At 64.5% G+C, this 26,483-nt stretch overlaps 1 protein-coding gene across 1 annotated transcript in view; it reads right to left on the bottom strand.

The window, feature by feature from the left end:
* Positions 1-1,719: 1,719 nt before the first annotated feature.
* Positions 1,720-26,483, bottom strand: part of UNC13A (unc-13 homolog A) — a 37,120-nt gene continuing 12,356 nt past the window's right edge. Inside the window, exons 12-45 of the mRNA XM_054181894.1 lie at positions 24,912-25,005; positions 23,762-23,811; positions 22,671-22,758; positions 21,653-21,658; positions 21,278-21,349; positions 20,740-20,959; positions 20,255-20,482; positions 19,878-20,019; positions 19,338-19,507; positions 18,739-18,854; positions 18,471-18,634; positions 18,058-18,220; positions 15,946-16,014; positions 15,721-15,810; positions 15,084-15,218; positions 14,596-14,729; positions 14,302-14,387; positions 13,898-14,024; positions 13,708-13,804; positions 13,428-13,571; positions 12,797-12,880; positions 12,438-12,515; positions 12,100-12,188; positions 11,801-11,953; positions 11,526-11,649; positions 8,089-8,127; positions 6,983-7,012; positions 5,751-5,807; positions 5,485-5,565; positions 5,197-5,344; positions 4,067-4,123; positions 2,527-2,619; positions 2,290-2,449; positions 1,720-2,008 (exon numbers count right to left, since the gene is read on the bottom strand). Coding sequence (XP_054037869.1) covers positions 1,720-2,008; positions 2,290-2,449; positions 2,527-2,619; positions 4,067-4,123; positions 5,197-5,344; positions 5,485-5,565; positions 5,751-5,807; positions 6,983-7,012; positions 8,089-8,127; positions 11,526-11,649; positions 11,801-11,953; positions 12,100-12,188; positions 12,438-12,515; positions 12,797-12,880; positions 13,428-13,571; positions 13,708-13,804; positions 13,898-14,024; positions 14,302-14,387; positions 14,596-14,729; positions 15,084-15,218; positions 15,721-15,810; positions 15,946-16,014; positions 18,058-18,220; positions 18,471-18,634; positions 18,739-18,854; positions 19,338-19,507; positions 19,878-20,019; positions 20,255-20,482; positions 20,740-20,959; positions 21,278-21,349; positions 21,653-21,658; positions 22,671-22,758; positions 23,762-23,811; positions 24,912-25,005 — 3,877 coding nt within the window. The remainder of the gene's footprint in view (positions 2,009-2,289; positions 2,450-2,526; positions 2,620-4,066; positions 4,124-5,196; positions 5,345-5,484; positions 5,566-5,750; positions 5,808-6,982; positions 7,013-8,088; positions 8,128-11,525; positions 11,650-11,800; positions 11,954-12,099; positions 12,189-12,437; positions 12,516-12,796; positions 12,881-13,427; positions 13,572-13,707; positions 13,805-13,897; positions 14,025-14,301; positions 14,388-14,595; positions 14,730-15,083; positions 15,219-15,720; positions 15,811-15,945; positions 16,015-18,057; positions 18,221-18,470; positions 18,635-18,738; positions 18,855-19,337; positions 19,508-19,877; positions 20,020-20,254; positions 20,483-20,739; positions 20,960-21,277; positions 21,350-21,652; positions 21,659-22,670; positions 22,759-23,761; positions 23,812-24,911; positions 25,006-26,483) is intronic.

Raw genomic sequence — 26,483 nt, 5'->3', positions numbered from 1 at the left:
CCTGGGTGAGGCTGAGTGCGGACGGAGTTCCTGCAGCTGTTTATCCTCAGGGATCACCTTAAAGGTGCCGCACTGGGGTGGGAGCGGGGATGAAGAGCCCCTGCCTGCCCCCCCCCCCCCCCCCAGCAGCCACAGTGAAGGGTGTGCTTTTTAATGTCAGTTATAATAAAATATTTTTACAGAGCCCAAAAAATTCAAAATAGTGCAAAACATCTCACTGTCATGCATCCATGGTAGCCGCCGCCGGCGGTGCCGCACGGGGTGGTACAGACACACAGGCATCGGTGACACATGTGCTACAGGAGCAGAATTGGTCGGTTCAATCACATGCCGAACGGGACAGTTTGGGGAGGGGGCAGGGGGCCAGGGGCACCACGGGCGGGGGGGTGGGGGGGTGCGGGGCTGAGCCCCAGCCCGGCCGTGCGGGAGCAGCGGTTAGAAAAGGGGTGTAAACATTGAACAGAAACGAGAGAGGAAAGCTAAACCCTTTGGTCCCGGGCAAACCCTATAGAAAAAGGACCGTGGGGGCCAGTGGGGGTACCCTGTTTTGGGATGGGGAGGGGGCTGAGAGAGGTATATTGACTTGTGGGGTCATCAGGCCTCTGCCTTCCCTGGTACTTCGGGCAAGCTGGCCAGCTGGGGTGGCCATCCCTGGCACCGTGCACCCTGGCCACTCGTACGAGACACGCACACCACTGATCACGCAGAAATGGTGGTTAATGAGAGACTGGGGGGGCGGGGGGTCCTCTGGGTTGAGGGGCAGGGGGTGGGAAGGGTCTTGCTTGCGCCAAGGAGGTCCCGTGGGTGCCGCTGCACTGCACAGGGATGGCTGGTCCCCACTGGCCAGAGCAAAAGGACCAGCCCAGGGTCCCTCTGCCCCAGTGCCCTCGCCCCCAAGCCCTGGTACCCTGGAGGTGGGGGGGGGCGGCAGTGGGGCAGCCCACGGTAGTGGCAAGGCAGGGAAGACAGGATACGGGCCGGGGGCTGCTCCCTGCCGCTCCCGGCCCCGGTGATGCCACCACCAGTCAGGGAGGGTCCCCTGTGCGGGGCATGTGGGGGCTGTGTCCCCCCCCCAGCCCCCGGCCCCAACCCAACAGCCCCAATAGCCCTTCCGGGTGCAGGCCACAGCCACATCGTCCGCCTGCCCCGTGTATGTACAGCTATTTACAAATGTACAGGGTGCTCAGTGGGTGGGAGCCTCCCTGTCCCTCAGGGCGCCCAGCGATGCTGGAGGGGCTGGGGACAAGGGGCCGTCGTGCTGCGCCAGCCGCTCGCCAACACGCCGGGGCGGCATGGGACACCGCCCCCAGCCCTTTCCTTGTGTCGCTCGACGAGGTTTGGGGCTCAGGGTAGGGTCAGGGATGGGCAATGGGGGTTCCTCCATCTCAGGCAGGCTGGGAAGGGGCAGGTCTGTCCCATGGCCTGGTCTGGGGCCCTTCCCTGCAGCCCCACCAGCCCCAGCACCTTCCCGTCGGGGTGGGATGGGGGCACGGCCGTGCTCTGAACCGCTGTCACGCAGCCAGTCCGGCCAAGAGAGGGACAGGAGGGGGTCTGTCACTGCAGCCACGTCTGTCCCTCACCCACACCAGGGCCAGGAAGGAGACTCCTCTCGTGGCCGCTCTTATGGCTTATACATGGCTGGAGGATGCTGTAGAAAAGGGGCCAGGAGTGTGGGGGGGGTGAAGGCTGGGGCCGGGGGGGGGTGTGTGTGGAAGGCGTTTAACTGCTGCCCTCCTCGGCCGAGCGTGTGTCCGACTTGAGCTTGACGAACTCCTTGGCTACCTCGTCGTTGTTGCGTTGGGAGAGGATGCGGAGGACGGTGAGGCCGGTGTCATCCATGTGGATGCGGCGGCCCAGGGGCAGCCAGCAGGCGCAGCCGGGTCGCTGCAGGATGTCGCGGAGCTGCAGGACAGCGATGCCCACCGTCCGGTCCTCCCGGGCGAAGCAGTAATCCTTCACACACACCTGCAACTCGTAGCACTCGGGGCCCGTCTCCGTCCCCAGTGTGCTGTGGGGGGACAAGGGACAGGCAGTGTTGGCATCGGCGGGGGGGTTGGTCACACTCCCAAGCCCCCTGGCTCTGCAACAGCACCCTGTACGGGTGCTGCCTCCCCACCGCCCCTAAAAACCCTTTTGGTTTTTTCCCTTTTCCCCAGTCCCTGCTTTTACCGACGAGAAAACATCTAAACCAGCCCCTGCGGGACCAGCAAACTCACTGGCAGACCCCCCAAGAGGGGACACACATCCCCCAGCCCTGCCCCACGTCCCCAGCCCCGCGGTGCCACTCACAACTGGAAGCTCTCGTTGTACTTGGGGGCCCAGCTGTTGTTCTTGGATTTGGTGGCGAATTTCCTCTTCTTGTCACTGAGGTGGGGCCCAATGATGTTGACCTCAATGAAGGGCCTGAAGATGCCCGACGTCTGCCACTTGAGGTCGTTCGCAGCCACCACTGCAAGGAGGGGACACGTGAGGCTCGTGGGGTGCTGCCACCTGCCAGAGCCTGGCACCCCAGCCGGCAGGACCCACCTTTGACGGTGACTTTGTGCTCGCCAGTGCCGGGGTGGGTGAAGAGCTCCACGTGGATGGACACCTCCCCGACGGGGTCATCCACACCAGAGCCTGCGTGGCAGAGGGAGGAGCCGTGAGTGCCCGTCCCCTCTGTGTCCCCGATGTCCCCCTGCCCACCACCAACCCCACTGGAGGAGGCAGGTCACCCGCCGTGGGGCGGGGGCGGGTGGGCAGTGGGATTTGGCACAGTGTGGCCTCTGCCCAAGAGTCGTGGGGCTGGCACCGGGCTGGGCTGGGGCACGGCAGGACACTCCCAGCGCCAGGCTGGCTCTCTGCCACCCCACCCCACATCGGCAGGGCCCAGTGAGCCTCCCTTGCCCGCCTGGCTGGGACCGGGCAGGGGACAGTGACCCAGCTCCCCCTACTATGGGCACGGGGCAGGGGGCCGTGTCAGTGCTCCATGCATGGCACGAGCACAGCCCTGGGCGGGGCTGGGGGGGGGAAACCCAATCTGGCCCTTGTGCCACAGGGCAGCCAGGTTTGTGTCCCCTCCATCCCTCTTGTATCCCCTCCGTCCATCTCAGGGACCACATCAAGCCCTGGGGGGGGGTCCCCGAGCCTGGGGAACTTGGGTGACCTGCGACCAACAGCCCAGCCCACCCCCTCCCCGCGTCCCCCCCGCCCCCGCATAGAGCCCTGCATGCACCCATGGGCGAAGGAGGGGGTGCAAGGCAGAGGGACAGGCTCCGTGGGTCAGAGGGGGCCGAGGAGATCAGACCGAGCTCAGCGGAAAGCTCCCAGGGTGGAAACAACAGCGCGAAGGAGGCCACATCCCCGCGTGTCACCGCATGACCCCCCCAGCACGGGGGTGCCAGGCCGGGGTGGCAGGGGGAGGGGGGTGGGGGAAGGCTGGCAGTGGCACGCTCTCCTCTCCATCCTCCGTCCTGCCCCCGGCGCCCCACCACCCCAGGCACCCGCCACCCGGGCAGCGCCGCATGCTGAGCCGAAATGGAGGCGATGGCGGGCGATGGGGGGGGGTGTCTGGGGACAGGAGGCCAAGCATGGGGTGCAGTCCCGGCCCCTCCGGCAGGGTGGGATGGAGGCCAAGCGGGGCCCGTGGAGCTGGGCTCATTCCTCACGTCCCGGGCCGGGCGGACGGAGCTCGCCGGAGCAAGGCTAGTAATGGTCCTTCTGGCAGCAGAGGGGATGGGAGGGGGACACGGACATGGTCCTGGGGCCGCACTGCCCGTGGGGACAGCTTGCAGGGCGGTCGTGGCCGGTGCCCACCCCCAGCAGCAGCACTGGGAACAACGTGGGGTGCCCAGCGCTTGCAAGCCAAGGCAGGTGCCCCCATCCCCACGGGGCATGGCGTCCCCTCCCCGGGCCGGCGGGTGGTCAATATGGCTGAGCTCAGCTCCTCCGCCCATGCTAAGGGGTCCCCAAGGCCGGTGGCGCTGGGACAGGGCTCCTGGCCACCCCGACCCGCAGTGCCAGGACTGTTACTAGCCCAGGCCGGCGGCGGCAGGCAGGTGCAGGGGCGGGCGAGCAGCACACGTACCCTTCTCAGGATAAATTTCTTCACTAAGGGTAAACCTAATACCTTTCCCACCATGAACTAGTGGGAAGGAGAGAGAAAGAGACAGAGACACGGCACAGAGTAGACAGAGAGAGGAGGAAGGAGACGACGTGCGTGAGGGACGGGAACAGTGAAAGAGGGGGGAGAAAACAAACAGAGAGAAAGAAAGATCAGATCTCGCAGACAGACGGACGGCCGAGCATCCGGACAACACTGCGGCAACACGGGAGTGCCGGGCACCAGCCGGCTCCGAGCCCTGCTCCTGGGGCCAGACGGCACCCAGGGGTGCTGGCACCCCCCCGGACCCAACCCCACGCCCCCGACACGGCTGGCACAGGAGGCACAGACAGGACAGACGTCCCTTGCAGGAGACGCACAGACAGCAAACGCACGTCCCACTCCCCGAGGACACAGACGAGCCTGGCTGGGGCACTGTGCGATGGCCCATGACTGCCACCGAGCATCTCTGTCCCCTCCTCCAGCAGCCAAGGGACAAAATAAAGGGCAGCGTTTGGAGCCAAGGGGTAGTCGTGCCCCAGAGGGTGCCCAGCACCCTCACAGAGGGGGGGGGCAGGGCCCGAAATGGCACTTGGCACCCTGGATGGATCCCAAATCGTGGGGTGTGTGGGGCACCCAGCGTGCCCAGGGCAGCCCCTGGCACAGCATCCCGGTCCTGCCGATCCTGCGCGAGGTCTGAGCCGGGGCCAGGCTGGCACCGCTCGGCCGAGCCCGGCAACGCCGGACCAGAGGTGTCCATGCTGGGTGACAGGGGCCATCCAGAGGGGACAAACACTGACACATGGCCAGAGGGTGACCTTCTCCCCCACCCACGAGCCCTATTTCTGTGCCAGCCCAGCCATGCCCTGGCACTAGGGACACGCTCTTCTTGCTGGTGGGGCGACCTGGGGGTGCCAGGCTGCCTCTGGGCACCCATGGCCCCTCTTCACCTGCAAACCACAGGAGGAAAAAAGCCTTTCCCTCCCCACCCATCCCTCCCACTCCTCCGTGAGCCTGGCTGGGACCCCCAACCCCACCGGGACGGAGGCAGGGTGGGTTCCCTGGCCGTGGGGCAGGGTCCCGGGTGGGAGGGGGGCCAGGGCGGTGCATCCTACCCTGCGAAGACTGAGTCTGCACAAAGGTTTTGATGAGGAGGTCGGTGGCCTGGGTGTAGAGGGACAGGGCGTAGCGCAGCGACTGCAGGTCAGGGCTCTTCTCCAGGAATGTCTTCTTCAGCCCCACGCCGCCGGCATGGAAGTATTGCTGGAGGGGGGAAACAGCCGCAGGGTCCTCAGCGGCTCTGCTGGAGACCCCCCGGTGCCCAAAACCCCCCCCCTCCCCTCCCCGGGTCTGTGCCTCAAGGTTAGAGCCGCCAGGGACGCCCCTTTGTAGCCCATCCTCACCTTGATGGTGTCCAGCGCCAGCTCCACCACTGCGCATTGCTTTGGGGTCAGGCTCTTGGCTTCCTCCCGCACCATGTGGTCCTGCAGGGCACGAATCCTGCTCTCAGCATGGCGCCAGGGCCCCGCTCCCCTCGCCCCCGCCATCGAGCACTGCTGGGGTCCTTGCCACAGGGCCAGCCTGCAAAGTGCCACCCAGAGGGGCTCAGACCGCCCGTGTCCCCCCCCCCCCCACCCCCTCCAACCCAGCCCAGCCTCCCAGCCCTCACCTTCAGCTTGGAGAGCTGCCCCAGCTCCTTGGCTGCGTTGAAAATCATCTGCGTGCCCTGCAGAGAGCAAAGAGACAGGAACGGCCCCCGTGAGTGGCCGGGCTGGGGGTGCCATGGCCAGGCCAGGCACACGGTGCCAGGAGTTTGCTGCAGCCCAGGGGCCCCCCCTCAGAGAGCCCCAGGGGCCCCCAGCCGTGCCAGGCATGGGGATGCGAGTGCGGGGAGCTGGTTGCAGCCCCCAGTTCTCAGCACAAAGTGTGCGGTTGGGGGCGTGGGGACCCCAGGGCAGGACATGACCTGCATCAGGGACCTCACACCCCGCTCGGCACAAGCAGCTTGGCCCGAGGGTCCCCATCCCTTGTCCCTGTGGCACCCGCTGCTGCATCCAACAGAGCCCGGTGCGGCACATCGCTGGCACCGCAGGGACAACCGTACAACATCGGGGCGGGGGGGGCAGAGAGCGAGCACAGGGGGACAGCGGGGGTGGGGAGGATGCGGCACGGTCCCCCTGTACCCCACGGCGCTGGGCAGCCAAGCCAAACACCCCCGGCCACCCAGATCCCTGCCCAGTCCAGGCCCCAGGGAGGTTCCCAGCCCCTTTGCACCCCAGGGACTGCCGCGGATGGGAGCCCCTGGCCACCTTCGCCTGCCCTGTGCCACCCTCGCGGGCAGGGGCCATGAAGCCATTCCATGGGCTCACTGGCCCGGCTCCTGGGGACGCAGCCCCATGGCACGGGCAGATCCCGCTCACCTCCCTGGTCTGGCAGCCGCTCCCCGGGCTGAGCGCACGCTCTCCTCAAGCCCTCCAGCGTGCAACTGGGTAAACTGGGACGCAGTGGGGCAGAGCCAGCGACTCCCACCTCCTTCCCCCTCCCGGCACCAGTAGATCCAGTTCTTCCCAACAACGAGAAACCCCAGCATCTATCCCACTGACCATTACCTTCTTGCCCCCCCGCAATGCCCTTGTTTTGCACCCCCCATTAACCCTTTATGCACCCTCCCCCGCCCCCCCCCAAGTTCTGTCCCGTTAATCTTTTCCTTGCTGTCCCCGTCTCCCCCAGCCGGTGGACAGGCTGGGAGCTGGGGACACCGGTGTCACCCAAACAGAGCACGGCGGGACACTGTACTGAGCTGGGACCCCCCCACACCCCACAGCACAGGGAACAAGGGAGGGGAAGGAGGCGAGAGGTGGGACCAGAGCCAAGTGGGGAGCAGAAGAGCCATGTCCTTACTTCAGTGTGACTGGGCAGCTTCACCCTGCTCTGGAAGAGAACAGCAAGGGACAGTTACTGGTGGCCCCAGCAGCGCCAGCCGCGGGTCCAGGCCCCCCACATCCCCCCGGCCATGGGGGCTCTGGCCCTGCACTCCCCTCTGGCTGCGCCCAGTTCTCTGCTGGTGCCGCTGGTTCGGCATCGGTTCACACCTGCGAAGGCTCAGCCCTGTGCGAACCGTTGATGGGTGCACCCGGTCTCTCCCTGAGCGGGGGCGGGGGGCAGGCTTGCTCCCCCCCCCTTGTTTGGGGCTGGGGAAACAGCTGCCGGTGGAGGAGAGGAGCTCGCCCAGCCCGCTCAGCAAACTGGGGCAGGAGCCACAGTGTCTCCTGCGAGAGGAGGGGGAGCCAGGGGGGGAGTCACAGGCATTGCCAGACAGATGCCGGCATTGCTCTTCCCGAGAGCCGGGTTTTGGGAGCAGGCGGCCCGGTGGCGGGAGCACCCAGACGGAGGGACAGCCCGTGTGGCCAGAGGAAAGCCCCTTTGGCAAGTTCTGGGGCTCAGGGAGCCTTGCCAAGACCCCTCAGGCATCAGGGGGAAGAGGGCTCGGAGGTCCAGGGGATCTCAGCAGCCCCATGGCCCCCAGCGTGTCCTCTGCATTCCCAGCACGGCCCAGCATCCTGGCCGGGAAGGGGGGGGCTGTCACCTCTCCCCGAGCCCCCACCAGTGGGATGCGTTTGTGCCCAGGATCTCCCGTGCTTGGGCACCCTGTCCCTGTGTGTCCCAGCCAGGTGCCTGGAGGGGAGCTGGGCGCCGGGGGACTCCATCCCTGCCCGGAGATGGGTAACACCCCCCACATCCACCCACGGGGGCTAAACACGCCACGACACCCGCTCCCTACCCCGGACGACACACAGAAACAGGTCACTGCCCCCATCCTGCACACAGGCAGCACGTCCCGGACAAGACGGCACACCTCAACATGACAACACGCCACGCAGGCAACGGCACATCCAGACAGCACGACAGAGGAAGCACGGACAAGCCTGGACCTCCACAGCAGGCGGGTGTGGGGCCACGAGCGTGGCCACGGGGCGAAGACACACATGGAACCCACAGCTATTTACCTTCTCTGTCCCCTTGCCATGTTTTCTCAAGAGCGTGCCCTGTAGAAGCAATGTCAGAGGTTGAGCGGTGGGGTTTGGGGACAGCATGGGACAGGACACGGGGGTGGGGGGTGGGGGGGTGCAGGGCAAGGCTGGGCGCACGGGGTGGGCCGCAAGCTGGCAGCGGCGACATCGCTGAGCTCCTAAAGGACAGCCAACGGGGGACCGGATCCTGTTGCGGTGCTGGGCTTACGGGGGACAGGTCCCCACTGGGATACTGGGTCAGTGGGGGGCTGGTCCCCAGAGGGATGCCAGGTCAGTGAGGGACTGGTGTCTTTGGGACGCTGGGCCAACTGGTCCCCACTGGAATGCAGGATGTTGCACCGGTGGGGAGCTGGTCCCCACCCTGGGATGCTGGGCCTATGGGCAGCAGGTCCCTGCTGGGATACAGGGATGCTGAGCCCACGAGGGAACTGGTCCCCACTGGGCTATAGGGAGGCAGGAGGCGCTGTCTGTGGGCAGCCTCCAGTGCCCCCACGTCCCCTCCAGCCCTGGGCAGGGAGGGGGCGGGCAGCTCTGCTTGGGGTTTTGCATGCAGAGTTCTGGTCCACGCAAGCGCTGGGCCCAGCGACACCCCCCCCGGCCCAGGCCCAGCAGCGGCAAGAGAACCGGTGCAAAATGGGGCAGCAGTGCCAATGTCGGGGGGGTCCTGACCAGCCTCTCGGGGTGGGCTGGGGCACAGCTGAATCAGGAGGGGGTAGCGGGGAGGGGGGGTCAGCCGGCAGGGGAGCCTGCGGGAGGGACAAGCAGCACAGTTAGGGCCAAGCGGGGCCACCAGGAGGGTTTCTTGGAGGGAAACTGAGGCACCTTGTACCCCACAGAGCTGACACCAGCCCCGGGCCGCCCCCAAATGCTGCTGTTGGAAACAGAAGGTGTTGGGGGACATAGGACGGGCATTTGTCCCTGCAGGGTTTGGCACCCAGCACCCAACCGCCGGCGCCCGCACCACCGTCCTCCTTGTGAAGGTACCTGCGGCCACAGCAGGGGTGGGGGCAGGACTGGGGGTGGACGTGGCCCTTCCCTTGCCCGGCGGGGCATAAGCCCACGGCCTCAGACCGAGTGGAAGACGACAAAAGGAAACTGCTCCAGCAGAGCCGTGCACGGACCCAGCAGCAATGCCGCGGGGGGACCCAGGTGTTCCCGCTCTCAGGGCTGGATCCCAACCAGGGAAAAAGTCTCTCACAACTCGTGCCATCAAACCTGCCCCACCGCCGAGCAACCGGGGCAGGGCCCGTCGTGTCCCAGCGAGATGCTCCTCCCCGCAGGCAGGCTCCTCCCCTGCCCTCAGCCCCCACCATCACACCCCAGCCAGGGCCTCAAGGGGAAACTGAGGCACGAGGGGTCGGGAAGAGCAGCCCCGACCACCAGGCACGCGCCGCTCCCCCCGCTCCTGTCTCCAGTGACCTCGGCCTCTCTCACCCTCAGCACGGAGCAAGACGATGGGATCAGCCTGGGTTTGGCTGTCCCTGATTACATGGCACTGCCCCATCGCCGTCCCCTCCCACCCCACGGCTAACCCTTGTGTCTCCCCGCATCCAGGCGCCGCCGATCCGGCCGGGACCTTTCCACCCCCCTGAACCCAGCTGGGGCCACGGGCAAGTGCCCGCCAGGAGCCAGTGCCAAGCGGGCAGCACGAGGATGGGGACCACAGAGGTGGACCAAGTCGGGAGCCAGAGGAGGGTGTGGGCAGGGCGCGGGCAGCCACACAAGACAAAAACCGGCGAGGCCAGGACCGACACACAGCGGACAGACAGACAGACAGACAGGGAGCCGCCGTACTTACAATCATCTGCCATTGAGAGGCGAGCGGAGCAATTGGAGAGAACAACCGTGACATGAGTGTCGGCCCCCTCCTCCATCCTCCCCAGCCCCAGCTGCCCCACGGCAGGGTACCAGCCCTGGCCGCCCCCCGCCCTGCCAGCCAGGAGGGACGGCAGAGCCAGCGGTGTCCCCCAGCTTGACGTGCCACAGTACTCGGCGTTGATGCCCTGCCACCGGCACCGCGGGTCTCCACAGCCCCGACATGGCCCCATCCCAACCTGCCCAGTCCTTCCTCGCTGTGGCAGGGGGCTCTGCCCCAGGGACTCGGCAGATCCCACTCGACATTCGGCTCTGACACGTAGCCCCATGCCACCAACCTGCCCAGCCACCCCCGGGCTGGAGCTCAGAGCAACCCTGGGCGGGCTGTCCCCTGCCGTAGGGACCAGCCCCGGCACAGCCTCCCCCCGCAGGAACATCACCCAACAGATCCGCATGTCCGTGCCACCTCCTCTGCCCCCAGCACAGGACTCGCCGCCTCCAGAACGTGGCACAGCCACACATGGCCGGGAAGGGACAGAGATAGGGACTGAGGTGGCGACTGGGACCCAGTGGCACCGGCAGTCCTGCTAGATTTGGCCACCTTTGGCCAAGGGTGCGCGAGCCTGGCCGGGAGTGACGCAGGGCTGACCTGAGCTGGGCTCTGGGCTGTGAGAAGGTGCCAGTGAGGTGGCACCACCGAGGGATGACAGGTCGCCAATGCGCTGCCCCTTACGGACACAGCATGAGGGGCCACACAGCCCCAGAAAGGTGCCACAGCGGCCAGTGGCTCCAGGGACTCCAAGTAAGAGCCTGAGCCCAGCTTTGTGACAGCGAAAAAAGCCACCGAGAGTGACAAGGACAGATATGTGGTTGGCTCAGAGCCCTTGGTGTCACCCTTCCCTGCCGGAATAGCCGCCCTGGGAAACTTTGGGGTGCACGGCTACGTGCGGGGAGGACAGACACACAGCGATGTGATACGGAGCCTCGAAGCCTGTAGGCAACCTCCTCTGAGGAAGGACAATTCCCTGGGCTTCGTCTGCTCAGCCCATGAGCAAGGAAGAGTTCAGCCCTGCTGCAGGAACACGTTTCCCCCCCGCCATCCCCACGTCACCTCCATCCCCGCGAAGCCAGTCCCTGCTCCCCAGGCGACCCCAGCCCCACAGTACGGCTGACACGCGGCGGCTCCCCGCGCTCCCAGAGCCTCCTGATTCACCTCCTGGCACGGGGACCGTGCCCAAAGCCGGAGCTGATGAGCGTGGCATGGGATGGGATGCTGCCCCAGCTCAGAGGGAGGATGGAGAGGAAGGGGCCAGTGCCTCCTCCTGGTGCCATGACGGAGATGGCAGGAAGGTCCTTCGGCAAAGCCAGCCAGGAGGATGCTGGGCTGCAGCAGGCACCTGGGTCAAGGATGACCTTTCTCTCCGCCATCCCTTCCCTGGCCACGAGCTGGGGACAGGTTTGGGGCTGCTGGCAAAGTCCCCACCCCCTCAGCAGCCAGTGAAGGCACCTGGCCAGCAATGTCCCACACTGGCCCCAATCAGCCACCTGCATCTCAGCTCCAGGGTCTCCTGTCCCTGGTTCCCTTCACTGTCACTCACCGTCTGGTCAGTGAGTGGGGGCAGGACAATGGTCTTCTCCATCGTGTTCATCACCAGCTTCCAGAGCTCCTTCAGCACCCGCTTCAGCACCGTCTTCTCGCAGATCTTGGCAAAGAGCGTCAGGCTGCAGAGAGGGGACGGGGCTGAAGGTCCTGGCACAGCACCCCTGACGCCATCCCTTGCCCGGTCACCGTGACCTTGCAGGTCCCCCACACTCCCAGGGCAGGTAAGGGGCATTGGGGAGGGTGGGGGTCCCTCTTGCCCCCCACACTCACTTGCTGTCCAGGAGGTCCATGATGGGCTGTAGGACGTTGTCAGCATCCTGCGCAACGCTGCTGCAGGTGCTGGCGGGGACGTTGCCCGTGCCCTTCACCTGGCCCAGGATGTCGCCCATCTGCTTCACGCACTCCTCGATGTGTGGCTGGAAACTGGGGACCACAACTCAGCTCAGCATCCCCCACGGCTGCGCCCAGGACCCGCTTGGCTGAGCAAAGCTCCCGGCCTGGCCCCAGGCTCCTGGACCCCAAACCACCTCTCCTTGGCCCACCACCCACGTCCCCTCGCCTGGGTGTACCTGGTGGCAAAGACTCGGCTCAGCTCATCCAGGACGTTGTTGAGTTTCACCTGCAGTTCCTTAAGGATATCACTGGCTTCTGTGTCCAGCTGGAGGAGGGACAGGTTGGAGAAGCTGTCAGAGTCCCTAGCCCAGCCCTGGGGGGGGGGGTCTCTGCACCCCAAATGCACCCCCGTGCAGGGCAAAGCCCCATCCATCATGGCCATGGGGTGGGAGAGTGTGAGCCCACACAGGACTGAGGAACCGGGGTCTCCTCCCAGCGCTGCGGAGCTGGGGAAGGGGCTGCCTCTGGGGAGAAGGGAGTGATCCAGCCCCTCCTGGAGACCCCCAATACCCACCTCCTTCCCACCCATGGCTTCAAACATCTTCTCGAGCTGGACGCGGAGCTGCTGGATGTTGTTCATCAGGATGCAGGGCTGGAGGGGCAGAATGGAGAGGGTCAGCACCAACAAATGTGACTGGAATAGCTGCCCACCACCCCGGGTCTCTCCCACCCTGCACTGGGGGACACGAGGGCAGTCACGGCACGGAGGTCTGCCTGGCAGCACTCCAGGGACGGCCATCGGACAGAGGCCGGGGGCAGGACCTGCGTCACGGGGACCAGCTCTGGAGCTGAGGTGGTGGCTGGGGTCACCGTGGGGGGACAGCCCTGCCTGGCAGCACCGGGCAGGTGGCAAGCAGAAAGGAGATACGTCACCACTTTCTCCTTCTCCTTGGAGCAGTACGAGGCAAAATCCTTGGAGATGATCTCAGCGTACTGGAGTAGCACATTGCTGATGGTCTGCAGCCGAAATGAGGGACAGGACCCGCCCAGAGAGCAGCAAAGAGGAGGAAGGAAGGAGAGAAGGAGACCATGAGTCCCACAGCAGTGAAACAACCCAACGCCTGGATACACCCTGGGACCCCCCCTAGACCCTCCGGCCCCACAGACGCGCTGGGAGCAGCGTGGGCACAGCCACTGGGAGCCAGATCCAGCACATCTTGTCTCCACGGGCAGCTCCAGCACAGCTGTGAAGGTATCGGCCACCAAGCTCACGTGCAACTCTATCCCGCGCTGCAGCGAGCCGGTGGCATTAAATTAATCTAGACTAATTAACCAATTAACTCATTAATTAGCTAATCTCCCGCGCTAGCGAAGCTGGGAGAGCCACAGGGTGTGTTCGCGGCACGTTTGCATGAGCATCCCTGTGAGAAGTGGTGCAACCTGTGCCGCTGCCCACAGCCGGACGGGAGGTGGCAGAGAGAGCCCAGGAGCCCCAGGCCAGGGCTGGGACCACGCTCCCAGGGGTGCTGCTGGCCCAGCGGCCCCCGCCCCAGCAGCTGCCCACCTTGGCAAACCTCCGCATGTAGTGCCCAACAATCTGGGGGTCGGGGCATTCGAGCTTCTTGATGATCTCGAAGCTCTGGTTGAGCTGGGAGAAAACGTCCACCACGGAGCAAGAGAAAAGCGCGTGCTCTGACGTCTGCTGGAACTGGAGGAGCGAGAGGTGGTGTCAGCAGGAGGCAGGGAGGGGATGTCCCGATGTGTCCCGATGGGGACACACTGGGCTTCGAGGAACAAGCCCCTTGCCCCCCCCCGGCTGCATCCACCGACACTCTTGTTCATACCCCATCCTTCTTGTCCCGCTCCAGCGCTCCGTGCAGGAAATCCCGCGAAACCTCTTCATTCTCATCCAGCCACTGGATAACGAAGGGCTCAAACCAGCTGGAAGAGAGTCCCCGTTCCCCGGTGAGGCCGGCCGGCCCCCCAAGGCCGGCGGGCACCCCCCCTGCCCCGCTCCCCGAGGGCTGCACTCACGCCGGGTACTCGGGCACGCGGCTCTTGAAGGAGGGCAGCTCGGTGACGTACTCGTTGTACAGCCACTTCACCTTGAAGTGCAGGTTCATGTAGTCCGCGCTCTTGCACAGGCGGTGCTTGTCGTGCTCTGCACGGGGAAGGCGAGCGTTGCACCTGGGGTTGCTTCCAGCCCCAAACCTGGGGGGTGGGGGGGGGCAGCCCTCCCCCCCTCCCCCGGCAAAGGGCAGCTCCGGGGATGCCAGGGTAAATGGGGTGAAGATGGAAGAGCTTCTTGGGTGGAATTTAAGCTGGGCACCGTGTTGATGAGGGGGTGAAATGCCCAAGGAAGAGGGGAGGTGGGAGAAGAGCGCGGCTCCTGCCTGGTTCCCCACCAGGCTCGGGGCGGCGTGGGGGGGGGGACTCACCCTCCATCGCGTACTTCATGTCCTGAGCAAAGAGGTTCCACATCACCTCAGCGCTGATCTTCCCCACGTTCAGTTCCTGGGGGAACCTGGGGCGGGGGGAAAGCGCGGACACAGGGTGGACCAGCCCTCTGCTTGGAGATACGTGTGTCCCCCCACACCCCTCCCGTCTGCCTCAGTTTCCCCAGCTGTAGAATGGACGCTACAACCCTCTTCCAAAGGACTAACGCTACCGTTGCCGCCGTGTGGGCATCCCCCCGGTGTGATGCAGCGTCCCCTTTCCCAGCACCTACTCACTGGTTCAGGCAGGGCGTGTAGGAATTCTTGTCCTCCTCGATAATGGAGACTATCAGGGTGATGAGCTTGGACCAGAAGTCCAGGTTTTTGATGCTGGGGCCCTGCTCCTCGGGGGGCACCTCGCCTTTCTTAGCCTGGAGGGATGGGGATACAGCGGAGGCTCCGGTCACCCCACCTGTGGGGCTCAATTTCGTGTCCGGGGCTCACAAGGAGGCAGGAGGGCGCTGGGAACACCCTGGAGGGCCCCCCGCAGCCCACACCGCCCCCCCCGCCCCGCCCGCCACACTTGTCTGACCCCGGTCTCAACCCCGCAGCAGTGGGGCTCCAACCCTGCCCAAGGCTCGGGGCTCTGGAGAGGGAGCAGGAGCATCGTGCGAAGGAAAAGGGCAGGGGATGGGGAATGTCAGCGGGGGGAAGTGACGTGTCATCGTCGTCCCCCCCCCCCTCCAGTATCCCAGTGCATCCCAGCTCCCCCGCACGCCACGCACCGGGTCCGTCTGGTACTCGCGACTGTAGAGCTCGTGGCAGTTGTTGAAGATGTACTCATAGGTGGAGTTGAGGCAGGCTTTCACGCAGTCCTTCACCACCTGGCTGGCTCGTGGGGGGCTCTGCAGCTCCTGGACCTGGGGGTGCGGGGAGGGAACAGCGCTGGAGGCAGCCCCGCAGCCCCGGCCAGCCCACCAGGAGCTGCCACGGGGCCAGCGTGACCCAACCTTGCAAGGAGCCGGGGCCAGAGAGGGTCAGTGGGACGGGGCGAGTGGGCCCCAGCAAGAAAAGGCCCCGGGGAGACGTTATAGCAACCTTTCACAACCTAAAGGGGGCCTATAGGAGAGGTGGGGAGGGGCTCTGGAGCAGGGAGGGGAGCCACGGGACGAGGGGGAACGGTTTGAAACTGGAAGAGGGGGGATTGAAATGAGATGTGAGGCAGAAATTGTTTGCTGTGAGGGCGGTGAGCCCCTGGCCCAGGTTGCCCAGAGAAGCTGTGGCTGCCCCATCCCTGGAGGGGTTCAAGGCCAGGTTGGCCGGGGCTTGGAGCAACCTGGGCTGGTGGGAGGTGTCCCTGCCCAGGGCACTGGGTGGGCTTTCAGGTCCCTTTCAACCCAAACTCTCTGATTCTGTGAATACCTTCATCCGAAAGAAGGTGATGCTGGTCAGCAAATCCACCGTGGACTTTAGATCCTGCAAGCGTTCGGGACTGCTGGCAGGGAAGTTGTTCTGCCGAAGGGGAAGAAAAGAGCGGAGCTGCACAGAGAACTCTCACAAGGGCGAGCGGAGGGGGAGAAAACAGCTGCCTGTTGTTTCGGACATCAGTAGACGGGTGGGGAAACTGAGGCACGGCAGGCACCTTACCCGGTACATGGAGAGGTCGATCCGCAGAGAGTTGTGCAGCTGGTCGAGGAGTTTGACGAACCGCTCCTTCTGCGGAGAAACGCCCCGGAGCCAGGTAAACGGGGGAAAGGCGGCAAGAACCGTCCCCCCTCCCCACTGCCCCTGGCTTTCTCTGCCCCCAGCCCGCCCCGTGCCACCCCCAGCTCTCATCCTTCTCCTTCCTGCTATCCTGCTGTCCTTCCTTCCTTCATTGGAGCCCTGCAGGTGGACACAGGACGCCCACGGAGAAGAGCGTGTCCTCGCTGATGGCCAGGGCTCACTGGCACCCATCGATGGCTCCTGGGGTACGTGTGGCCGTGCCGGGCACGGTACAGGATGGAGAGGCAACGCTGCACATCCCCTTTCCTTTCACGGTGTTGGGATGCTCTATCTGCCCTGCCCGCTTGAACCCTGGGCTCGGGGCAGCGGCAGGGAGAGGGTGTGCGGGATCGTGGCCCTCGGCCGCGTGGCCCCGGGACTGAAGCTTTCAAAGAGCTCAGAAAAAAAGGGCAGGGAAAAGAGCAGCTGGGCTCTTGCAGCGGCCGCCCACCTTCGGGGCCGACCTGCTTCGAGACAAGGCCAGGATGGCCCCTGGGAGCTGGACGCCTCCGTGGGCTCCTCGCTCGCCCGACTGGGCTGCATCGAGGGACGCGGGCAGGGAACAACCCCAGGTAAATGGTCTGCACCGGGGCCGAGTGGCTTTAATTCAGCTCAGCCCAGGAGTGCGGGGCAGGAGGATGCAAATCCCACCTTGGGCTGCGGATCAGCTGTCAGAGCTGAGGGCGAAGCAACCAAATCCTCCCCAAAACGCTGTCGGGAGGCATTTCGCTTTGCACCTCTGCTGAAGGGGGACTTCGAACAACCCCATGGCCTCCCACAAGAGCCCTGGGTTCACCCCCCAGCATGGGGTGTGTGGGGTCAGGACTGTCCCGTAGTGCTCCGGAGAGCCCGGAGCAGCGCCCTGAATCCTGGGGGGATACGGGACAAAGGGACGGGACAGGGCAGCGAGTCCTGCGCCCGCCTGCCTGTGGCTCGGCCGAGCCCACAGCCTGCACTGGCGACCGCAAACCTTGGGCGCGTTCGCCCGCCGGAGACGGCAAAGCCAGGCTCTGGGCCGAGACCGTGCGTCCCCGCCACCCAACGGCTGCAGCGCTTTAAAACTGGACACGACGGGTACTCGGGGTTAAAGCGAGACGGCCGGGCACTTTAGGACCCAACCTTTAGGCTCTCTAAAAAAAGAGAAAGAAACAAGTTTTTAAAAACCCTCCATGTTAGAGAAAAGGTGCTTTTTTTTTTTTTTTTTTTTTTTGCTTTTTTCTTTTCTTTTCCGTACGGTTTCCTCCTCCTGCGTGACCTGGAGGCGCAGCTCGCTCGGCTCTAGCTACCCCCTGCAACAGGAACTGGGAGACGATCCAATGCAGCCGCTGCCGGGAGCTGTGCCCAGCGCTGGCTGCGTCCCTGGCTACCCAGCACTATTCCCGACCCGGAGCTGGGCACTAATCCTGGCTCGACCCGTGTGTGTCCGCAGCAACCGCCTGCTGCCTCTGGGACGACACGGGGGGAGCCGGGGCGAGAGCTCAGCCCCACACCCCCGAGGACGCACTCGGCCCCCGGCACAAACTCGCCCCGTTGGCCAAAAGCGCGGCACCCGGCGGGCACCCATGGGTGCTGGCACAGCCGGGCGAGTTTGCGGCGGTGCCGGGGTGCGCCCAAAGCGCACAGGGCTGTGCAAAACTCCCGGCGAGCCGCAGGGATGGCTCCTTGCCACCTCTTTGGGATGTTGCCACCGAGGTTTCCCCCCTCCTGCCACGCTGCCGGCTCAGCATCCCGGCCCGCTCCGGCTCCGGCCGCGGTTTTGCCATAATAATTTGGGAAGCAGATTTAGACCTTCTGCCAGGAAGGAGGTGGCTCTTTTCCTTCTTGGAAGGTAAGCAGGATGAATTTCAGGGCCAAGCAGGGGCTGACCACCCCCCCCCCCCCCCCGCCGCCCGCCTGCAGTTTGGAGCGGGGTGTTTTGCACGGCCCTTTTTGCCCCTCGAGCCCCCCGCCCCCTCCCAAGAGAAGAGAGAGAAGAAGGAAGAAGTGTTTACGCACCATCGGACTTACCCCGAAATTGGATGCGGCAAAGCGGTCGGAGGCCGAGACGTTGGTGGAGGCCGTGGTGTGGGCATAGTAGGCGTTGATGTTGGCGAGCAGGGTACTCATCACCGCCGGCACCCCTGGGCACATGTATTTGGAGGAAAGACAAGCAAAATGCCTGCAGAGGGAGGCGGAAGGTGAGGGCGGGGGGCCGCGGGAGGGGCTGGCTCTAGGAAGGGGCGCGGGGTTTGGGGTGCAGGCACGGGGAAGGGGATGGAGGGGTGCCCGGGTGCGGGACGAGCTAAAGGAGGATCTCCGCGCCCGTGGCGGGGAGGCAGGTGGAAACGGCAGCAGGGGAGGAAGATGCCAACAGCGTCGCCCCCACCCAGGGCTACCGCTCTGAGCAGGGTGGCAGGCGAGGGACTCACGTCATGGCCTGGTAGATGGACTCCACCCCGTAGCGCATGGCAAACTCATCCACGATCTCCTGCGCCGTCTCGTCAAAGTACACCTTCCAGGCGTCGTCCCCCTTGGCGTCGGGGATCTTCACCACCCCGTTGTTTTGCAAATCCGTCACGAAGTGGAACAGGTTCTGGAGGTACAAACGAGTCCGGTCAGGCGCATGGGGCTGGTGGTGGGCACGGTGGCATGGCTGGGGTGGGGGCCGTTCCCCCCGCGTCTGCCCGGGCTGCTCACCTCGTGCAGGCAGGTGTACTGGACGTGGTAGGGGGCCACCTTCTCCTCGCCTTTGATTTCCACGCTGATGTGCAGCCGGATGGCTCCTGACACGGCCGACTTGTCTGTTCGCTTGTCTGTGGGGTACAGGGAAGGGGACGAGACATGAGGCTTCCCCAAAGCAACTCTGCTCGCTCCCGACCCCAAGGAGGGGCAGGTGGCTCCGGCACAGAGGGGCTCTTGGGGCTGGGGCCAGTGGGATGCCCAGCGCTGAGAGCAGCCAGGGTGCCAGGGTGCCAGGGTGCCAGAGTGCCATGCACCAAGGCGTTGCGGAGAGGGATTTGCCCCTATCTCCAGGCATGACAGAGATGTGGCCTCTCCGTGCCTCAGTTTCCCCTCTGCGGAGGGCTGGTGCTCTAGACCTCCTGGGCAAAGGGTTTTGAGACCGACCCTGAGAAAACACTTGATCCCAATGGCTTTCGATATGAAGTGTTTTTAACAGCAGAACCCATACCAGTGTGCTGAAATAGCCTTCATGCCCCGGCTGGCAGCACGGCCCCCCCGGGAGCGCAGAGATGGGGGTCCCAGCCCAAGTCGGCTGGGCCGGGGCAGGCGGTTACCGAGGTTGTACCAGACGTCCATCTCCCCGCTCAGGGTCCGGACCTCGATGATCGTCTGGCCCAGGAAGTCGTCGGACTCCCTCTTGAAGCGCTGCTTGACGCGGGACTTGATGTCGTCGTCTTCATCCCAGACCCGGACCTTGATGCGATCGGAGGAGTTATGGCACTCGCTGGGGAGGGGAGAAGGGAGAAGCCCCGGCATGAGCAGGGAAAACTTTCCGGCCTCTCCCCAGCCTCTGTTTCCCTAAACAAGAGGGACCATCCCAACACCAGGCAGGAGCTGGGGAAGAGAGCAAACGTGGGGGCACCCACCCCCCCCGGCGGGCTCGGCAGGGCTCTGCACCGTGCCCAGGCAGCCCCAACGCAGCCCCCATCGCTGGGAGCCAAACCCTCCATGGCACAAAACCTGCACTCCCAGTAACCCCAGCAGCCCCCCTCCACCCTCAACCGGGGCAGGATGAGTCCCCAGCTGACTCCCCACCACCCAGCATGACCACGAGTGGCCAGGAAGGGGGACAGAGGGGCCAGGGGTGAACTTACAAATGGAAATTCTCCTCCCAGACGGGGTTGAGATTGCCATAGATAGTTTTAGTCCTTTTTTTGGTCTTTCCAACCTGGACAGTGACATACGGGTCACTGGAACCCGTCTTATCCTTTGCTTGCAGGCCCTGGGCACAAACGACTGCAGCGCAGGACGGCACGGCACAGGAGGCACCCGCGGGGGACACGCAGTGGAAAGAACAGAGAGGGGAGTCGGTGCCACAGCCGCACCGAGGTCCCCGCAACGGGCACCTCGTGTCCCCTGGCAGAGCCCCGGGGGCTGAAGCCCCTTTTGCAGGATGAGGGGCGGGAGGGGAACGGGAGCACCTGGCACCCCTGTGCGAGGGGACGTGGCGCCAGGCGCAACCGGTGCCTACCCGTGATGCTGATCTTGGCCGACCATTTGGAGGTGCCGTCCAGGACGCTCTGCTTCACTGCCTTCATCTGCTGGGTGTGCGTGGTCTTGGTGACCCCAAACACCTCCTGGATCAGCTCAAATATCTCTGGCTTGTTGCGCTCCCGGATTTTCATGCGGTCCTTGAGCACCATGATGATATTCTGGGTCCGGTCCTCTGCTCCGTGCTTGGAGCTCTTCTCCGCCGCTCCTGGGAGAGGACAGCCATGGGTGAGACGGGGCGGGGGGGGAGGACAGGCAGCATCCAGGAGAGAGCCAAGAGCTCCCCAAACCCACCGTGCATGAATGAATTCAAACCTGGAGGGGTCTACACCCTGCCCAGGACAGGTCTGCCCTGCCCACCACTTCCCCCCACGCACAAGGCAGGAGCCCAGCTCTCCCCGGGGCCGCTCCATCCTCCCTCTCCAAAGCGAGAAGGGATGAGGCTGCGGGCGACGGGCTCCTTACTCTGCAGGCAGTCGGCGTTGAGCAGGTCCTGGCACTTCTCGTGACACTTGACGCCGCACTCGGCGCAGCGCATGCCCTGCCGGGCGATGCCCCAGAGCAGCCCCTCGCACTCGTAGCAGTAGGTGGGGGTGGTGGCCGTCCACACCTCAAAGTTGTGGGGCGTCGTGCAGGAGATGGGATACACTAAGGCTTGCAGGGTCTTCTTGTAAACATGGTTTTTCTGTGCAAGGAAGGAAGAGAGGAAGGGGAGAAAAGCTCAGGCAACGTACGGGCAGCTGAGCCGTGCGGCACAGTGCGGAGACCCCAGGAAAGGGTGTTGGGCCATGTGTAATGTCACCACCGGGTGCGGACAAGAAGGGCAGAGGACAACTGCCACCATCCCCAGGTGTAGCATCCTGGCTGCTTTGGCATCACCGGAGGAGGATGCTGGTGTGGCGCAGACCTCCCCCCACATCGCCGTTGCTGGCACAGCCAGCCGGGGCTCAGCCCTCCCACCATGACCAACCCCCCCCCTGCCCCAGTCAACCCCAGCACCTACCAGCTCCTCATTGTTCAAGGTGCTCGAGGCCAGCGCGGACGTGATTCCTGCTTTCCTGGACTGGACCAGGGACTGTGGGAAAGAAACACAGTTCCCAGATCCGGCAGAGCACGGGGCGTCCCTCCCGCACACATTTGGGGTCCCCGTGGCGGTAAAACACCTGGGGCGGACCCCCCCCACACCAGAGAGGGGTGGGCGCTGGCTGCATGGGCTGGCAACGGGGACAGCCCAGCTCCCAGTGATGCCAGCGCGGCAAAGCCACCCCCCCACTGCACAGTGGGACTGGAACCAGTTCAGCAGCCCGCAGCATTCCCAGTTCAGAGCCTCTCGATGTGTGTCTGAGACCCCGGGGACACCGGGGTGGGAGGCACTTACCATTGCCTGTGGGCAGCCAGGGCCGGCGAGGGCGGGGGGAATAAAAGGCCGTTAGTGCGAGACACCTCCCAGCAGAGCAAGTCCTGGCCCCTTCCCTGCTAGAACCAGTGGGAATCGGGGCAACATCAACCCCTCACCCAGCACAGGGCCAGTCCCTGGGGGGGTTTCCCACCCCAAGCCACAGCTCAGGCTGCAGCTTGCCAAATCCCAGCCGGGAAAGGCAGCGGCCCCCCCCCCGACCCCCACGCTCTGCCCACCCCATCACCACCCACACCCCGACACCGACACAACACAGTGCAGAAGCATCAGCGGCGGCCCCAGCGGGCTGAGGGGGTGGGGGGCATTGGGGTGGGGGCAGCGGGATGGGAGAGGACAGGCGGGTTGGGGACAGGATGGAGGCACCCTGGGGAGGGCACAAAGTGGAGGCGGCGAGGGGTAAAGAGAGGGGGAAGGAGGCGAAGGGCACCTAATTCTGGGTGCAAAGGGCGGCCCGTTTCCCACGTTGCTGTCGCTTGTCCCCAGGGGGGGTGACAGCAGGGAGACCCTGCGCATCACAGCCCCGGGGCTGGACGGGACGCCAGCGTGGGGACTGGGCTGTAGCGGCGCAGTGTGACAACGGTGGGGCCAGGAGCATCTGTGCAGCTCAGAAAAGCCGGCGTTGCCCCTCGGCCGGTCCCTGTGCCCAGCACCCGCGCTGCGGGCAGCCCGCGGCACCTGGGACAGGAAGGGACGGGGGACGCAGCATCGGTAAAAAAAATTGGGAGATAAGAGGCAGCCTTGGGCTGATGCTTGGTGTAGGGACAGGGCCCTGGAGCTCCGTTAAAGAGAAGCACCCTCGGGTGGGGAGAGCCCAGCTGTGCCACCCTCACAGCTCCCCACTGCCAGGGCCAGGAGACCCCCAAAACAGGCCAGGACACCCCCCCCCGCGTCCCCCGCCTGCAGGGCTGGAGGAGGCTGGGCTGGGCTGGCCAGCAGCACCCAAGGGTGCTCTCTCTTTAACCCCTCGGACCGCGCTCACCAGATCGCTGACTAGAGGGAGAGATTTGCGTCCAGGCTTAATGTCGGGCATGCTGTTAATGCAGCGCAGAAACCTTACTGCCGCCCCCCTGCCGCCAGGGACGGCCAAGCCAGGCCGGAGAAAAGAAAAGAGAAAACACAAGCCATGTTAGAGGCGGTTGGGGAGCAGGGCACGGACGCCCGGCCATCGTCGGCCGGGGTGGGCGGACGGCGCAGTCCAGCGGGACGCAGCGGGAGCGAAGCCAGAAGCTGTGGGGTGCCAGGCGTTAGGAGGAACCTCACCAAATCGCTAACTAGGGGGATGGGTTTTCGCTTGCGTATGTCCGGCATGCTGTCTATAATGATCAGCCCGCCACCAGGCCTGCAAGAGAGACGAGAGTCAGCGGGGAAGGGGAAACTGAGGCAGGAAGGGGCTCCCTGCTATTGCCCCACGATGGCTCCGGACTTGGCGGAGAGGACTGCAGACAAACCCCCCCTGTGGGACCCCCATCCCCACCACCGCCCTAGCCGGGGCAGGGATCACCGGACTAACACCTGGGGGGAAAAGCGGATTCTGGCAGAAAACTGGGATTTTCCCCAGGTGAAGGTGTTTTAATTTAGTGGCGTGAGGGAAAAAGCTCATTTGGCTTAGTCAGCTTTGGCTTTGCAGCGTGGGGCGGGAGAGCTGGGATTTTTCCCTCGGGGACACCACAGGCGAGCCTGGGTCAGCGGCAGGGCCGCCCGCGAGGGCGAGACGGGGACGTGAGGTTCAGGGTTCCCCGTGGCACCGCTCGAGCCCCAGACGGCAGGGGAGAAGTGGGAGCTGCCGCCCCAGCTCGCTCCCGTCCCAACCCACTCACCTCCTGGCTCTCCCCATCGGCAGCGGCTCTCGGGAACACGGAGCGGCGGCATCTCTGCTGGCTCCTCCAAAAGCACCGAGCGACCAGCATCCAGCCCAAAAATGTAGTCCCCCCCGCTGAGCCCTCAGCTCAGCAGCGTTTCCCCACGCCACCCCCCCGACGAGCTCATTAATCACATCCTAATGAGGAGGGGAGAGCAGCCCCCGAGACCCGGGGCGGGGAGCAGAAAGCACCGTTTTCCCCATGTACTCACCCGCCTTTGAACCACAGGGATTTAGCCTCTCCATCGCCGTCCCCACGGGCCTGCAAAACACGAGGTGGCCGTCACAGGCGCAAGCGCTGGCCCCCGGCATGCATGGCAGCCCTCCCCGGGGACCCGGCACTGGGGGCAGCTGAGCGCCCCGTGGTGCCCACGGCACTGGGGAAGGATGTAAAGGGTTTACAGGGCGGGTGGAGAAAAAGCCTGTTCCTAAAACGACAGGGCTCTTTCCAGCAAAGAGCTTGCACGGGGAGTAAAACACCTCCAAGAGCTGCGCAAGCGGTGGGCAGGGTTCAGCAGAGGAACTCGGCCAAGCGATGGGGATGGAGGCACAGTGCAAAAAAAATTCCGAGTTCGGGGGACCGGAGAAGTGGCGTTGGAAAGGCTCAGCAGGTCTGCGCGGCCCCGCAGCCGCATGGAGAAGATGTGCGGGGAAAAGGCAGGGCACGCTGGGGATGGCGTGTGTGCAGGGACCGTCCCGCAGGGCCACCTCCCTTTGCAGGGAGGGGATTATTTTGGGGGGAGAAAGGAGGAAAGAGCCAATTATACCTCCCTCATGGGGCAATCCCTGCACACACACACACACACACACACACGGGGAAGGCACACGCGTCGCTGGGTGGTTCCCGTTGGACATGCTTACCTGCAGGCAGGCTACACCCCTTCCCTGCGGGAAGGGGAGACGCGGGCGCAAGGGCCATGGTGGTGGACAACTGAAAAGAGAAGCGGTGGGGAGGGGAATCGAAGCCCCAGGGGGTGAATCCAGAGCCAAAACAAAAAGAAAAGATGGAGGATGGAGTCTAAAAACAGAACAAAAAATTGTCAACTCAATCCAAGGGAGAGGGCGGAGGGGCTCGCACCAGCACACCGCATGCAGCACACACCGGGGGAAGGTCCTCAGCGCTCCCTGTCCCGCGGCGGGGCGGGGGGGGTGTCCCACTTGGCGTGAATGGGGGTTGCGGGGCCACCGCTGTTGGGGCCTCCCAGGTCCCCACTGCCCTCAGGGTGTGGGATGTCCACGGGGTCGGGGAGCGGAGGTGTCTGGAGGATGCCCGGGCGCGGGAAGGGGCCGTGCCCCCAGCCCAGCACGTGGCCAGCGCTGGGACTCGGTGGCGGGCGGGCGGCCGGGGGGGGGGTTGCTCACCTCCTGCAGCTGCATGCAGACCTTGTTGAAGGCTCTCAACCAGTTGGCTTTGGCTCGTGCTTTGGGGTCCTGGACCTCCACCTCTGTCTCCTCCCTGCAAGCACACACACCTTGCTCACCTCCCAGCACGGCACCGGGGAGGGGGGAGTCAGCCCCCACCCCCCGGGCAGGACTGAGCCTGCAATTTAGGGATCCTGATGGGCCTTGAGCCAGCGTGGCCACGGCAAAAACCCCTCTTGCTAGCAGGAAGGACTCTAAAAAGGTAGCAAGTCCCGCTGCAAAGGGCGGCAGAGTCAAGGCAAAGCAACGGGGAGAAGCCAGGCGTTCCCCCTCCCTCGGGACACGCTGCCCTGGGCACCCAAGTGACATTAGAATCACAGACTGGTTTGGGTGGGAAGGGACCTTAAAGACCATCCAGTTCCAACCCCCTGCCCTGGGCAGGGACACCTCCCACCAGCCCAGGCTGCTCCAAGCCCCATGGAGGAATCCCTCCAGCAGCAAAGGGTCGGGGACTGCCGGTGACACAAGCACGTGGATGAAACATCCCCCCCCCCACTCATCTTCCCAACAGGACGTCCCTCTGGTCGCTTCCCAACACGCTGGGCCCTCCCGGGGTTAAGAGCTCCCAACACCCCAGTGGCTCCGAGCTCAGGAGGACCTGCCAGCCTGGACATGCTGGTTGTTGCAGGGTTTTTTTCCTCCTCTCTCGCAAAATCGAGACATGGAGGAAAAGAAAATAAATCCTCCAAACACCTCAGCCTCCTGGAGAGCCTGGTGTGACGTGACACTGGGGATGGGTGCCCAGAACCAGGCTGGGGTGAGGCTGTGGGGAGCTCAGGAGACGAATCTGCCCAAACCGTCCCAGTGGGGCCGTGCCTGCGCTAATATGTGGTCCCCAACACTAATCCGGGGTCCTCAGCGCTAATCTGGGATCCTCAGCGCTAATCTGGGGTCCTCAGCGCTAACCTGGGGTCCCCAGCCCTAATCCATGGTCCCCAGTGCCCAACGCGGGCCCCCCCCCAAGCCCCCTGCCCGGAGAACAGGCACCGCAGGCAGACACAAACTAAAGCCACCTCCGCCAGGACTCTAGCCAGCCCTTGGGCCTAAAAAGGTTGTTGTTTTTTTAAAAAAAAAAAAAAAAGCTGATTACACATCCTTTTAAATTAGAGATTCCCCAGCTCTGGTCTGTAATTTAAACTAAGGAAAAGACCGAAAAAGCCTGTCACGCTTCCCCTCTGGGCAGAGTGGTGCCGCTCACCAAACCATGGAAAAATGGACGTGTTCAATAATTAAAAGGTAGGGACCGACACATGAATTATTCACGTGCTGTACCAGGGACCTGGCCACCAAATAATTCATCTGCACAGCACAGGAGACCACGGACGAGCTTTTCCTAGTGGCCTAGAGGGAGGATTGACTCCTGGGAAGGAAATTCCCTCCTCTGCCTGTGCCAAGCGCTGGGGTACGCCCTCCATCCAGGGAGCCGACGGCTTGAGCCAGAGGAGCGGAATCACAGCCCCAAGCCCCCGCTTCCCCCATCCCCAGGATCCCCGGTTAAAAACCTGCACTCCC

This window comes from Rissa tridactyla, chromosome 22, assembly GCF_028500815.1.
Source record: "Rissa tridactyla isolate bRisTri1 chromosome 22, bRisTri1.patW.cur.20221130, whole genome shotgun sequence".
Lineage (NCBI taxonomy): Eukaryota > Metazoa > Chordata > Aves > Charadriiformes > Laridae > Rissa > Rissa tridactyla.
The sequence above is the reverse complement of the archived record's forward strand: the minus strand, read 5'-3'. Positions and strand labels throughout refer to the sequence as shown.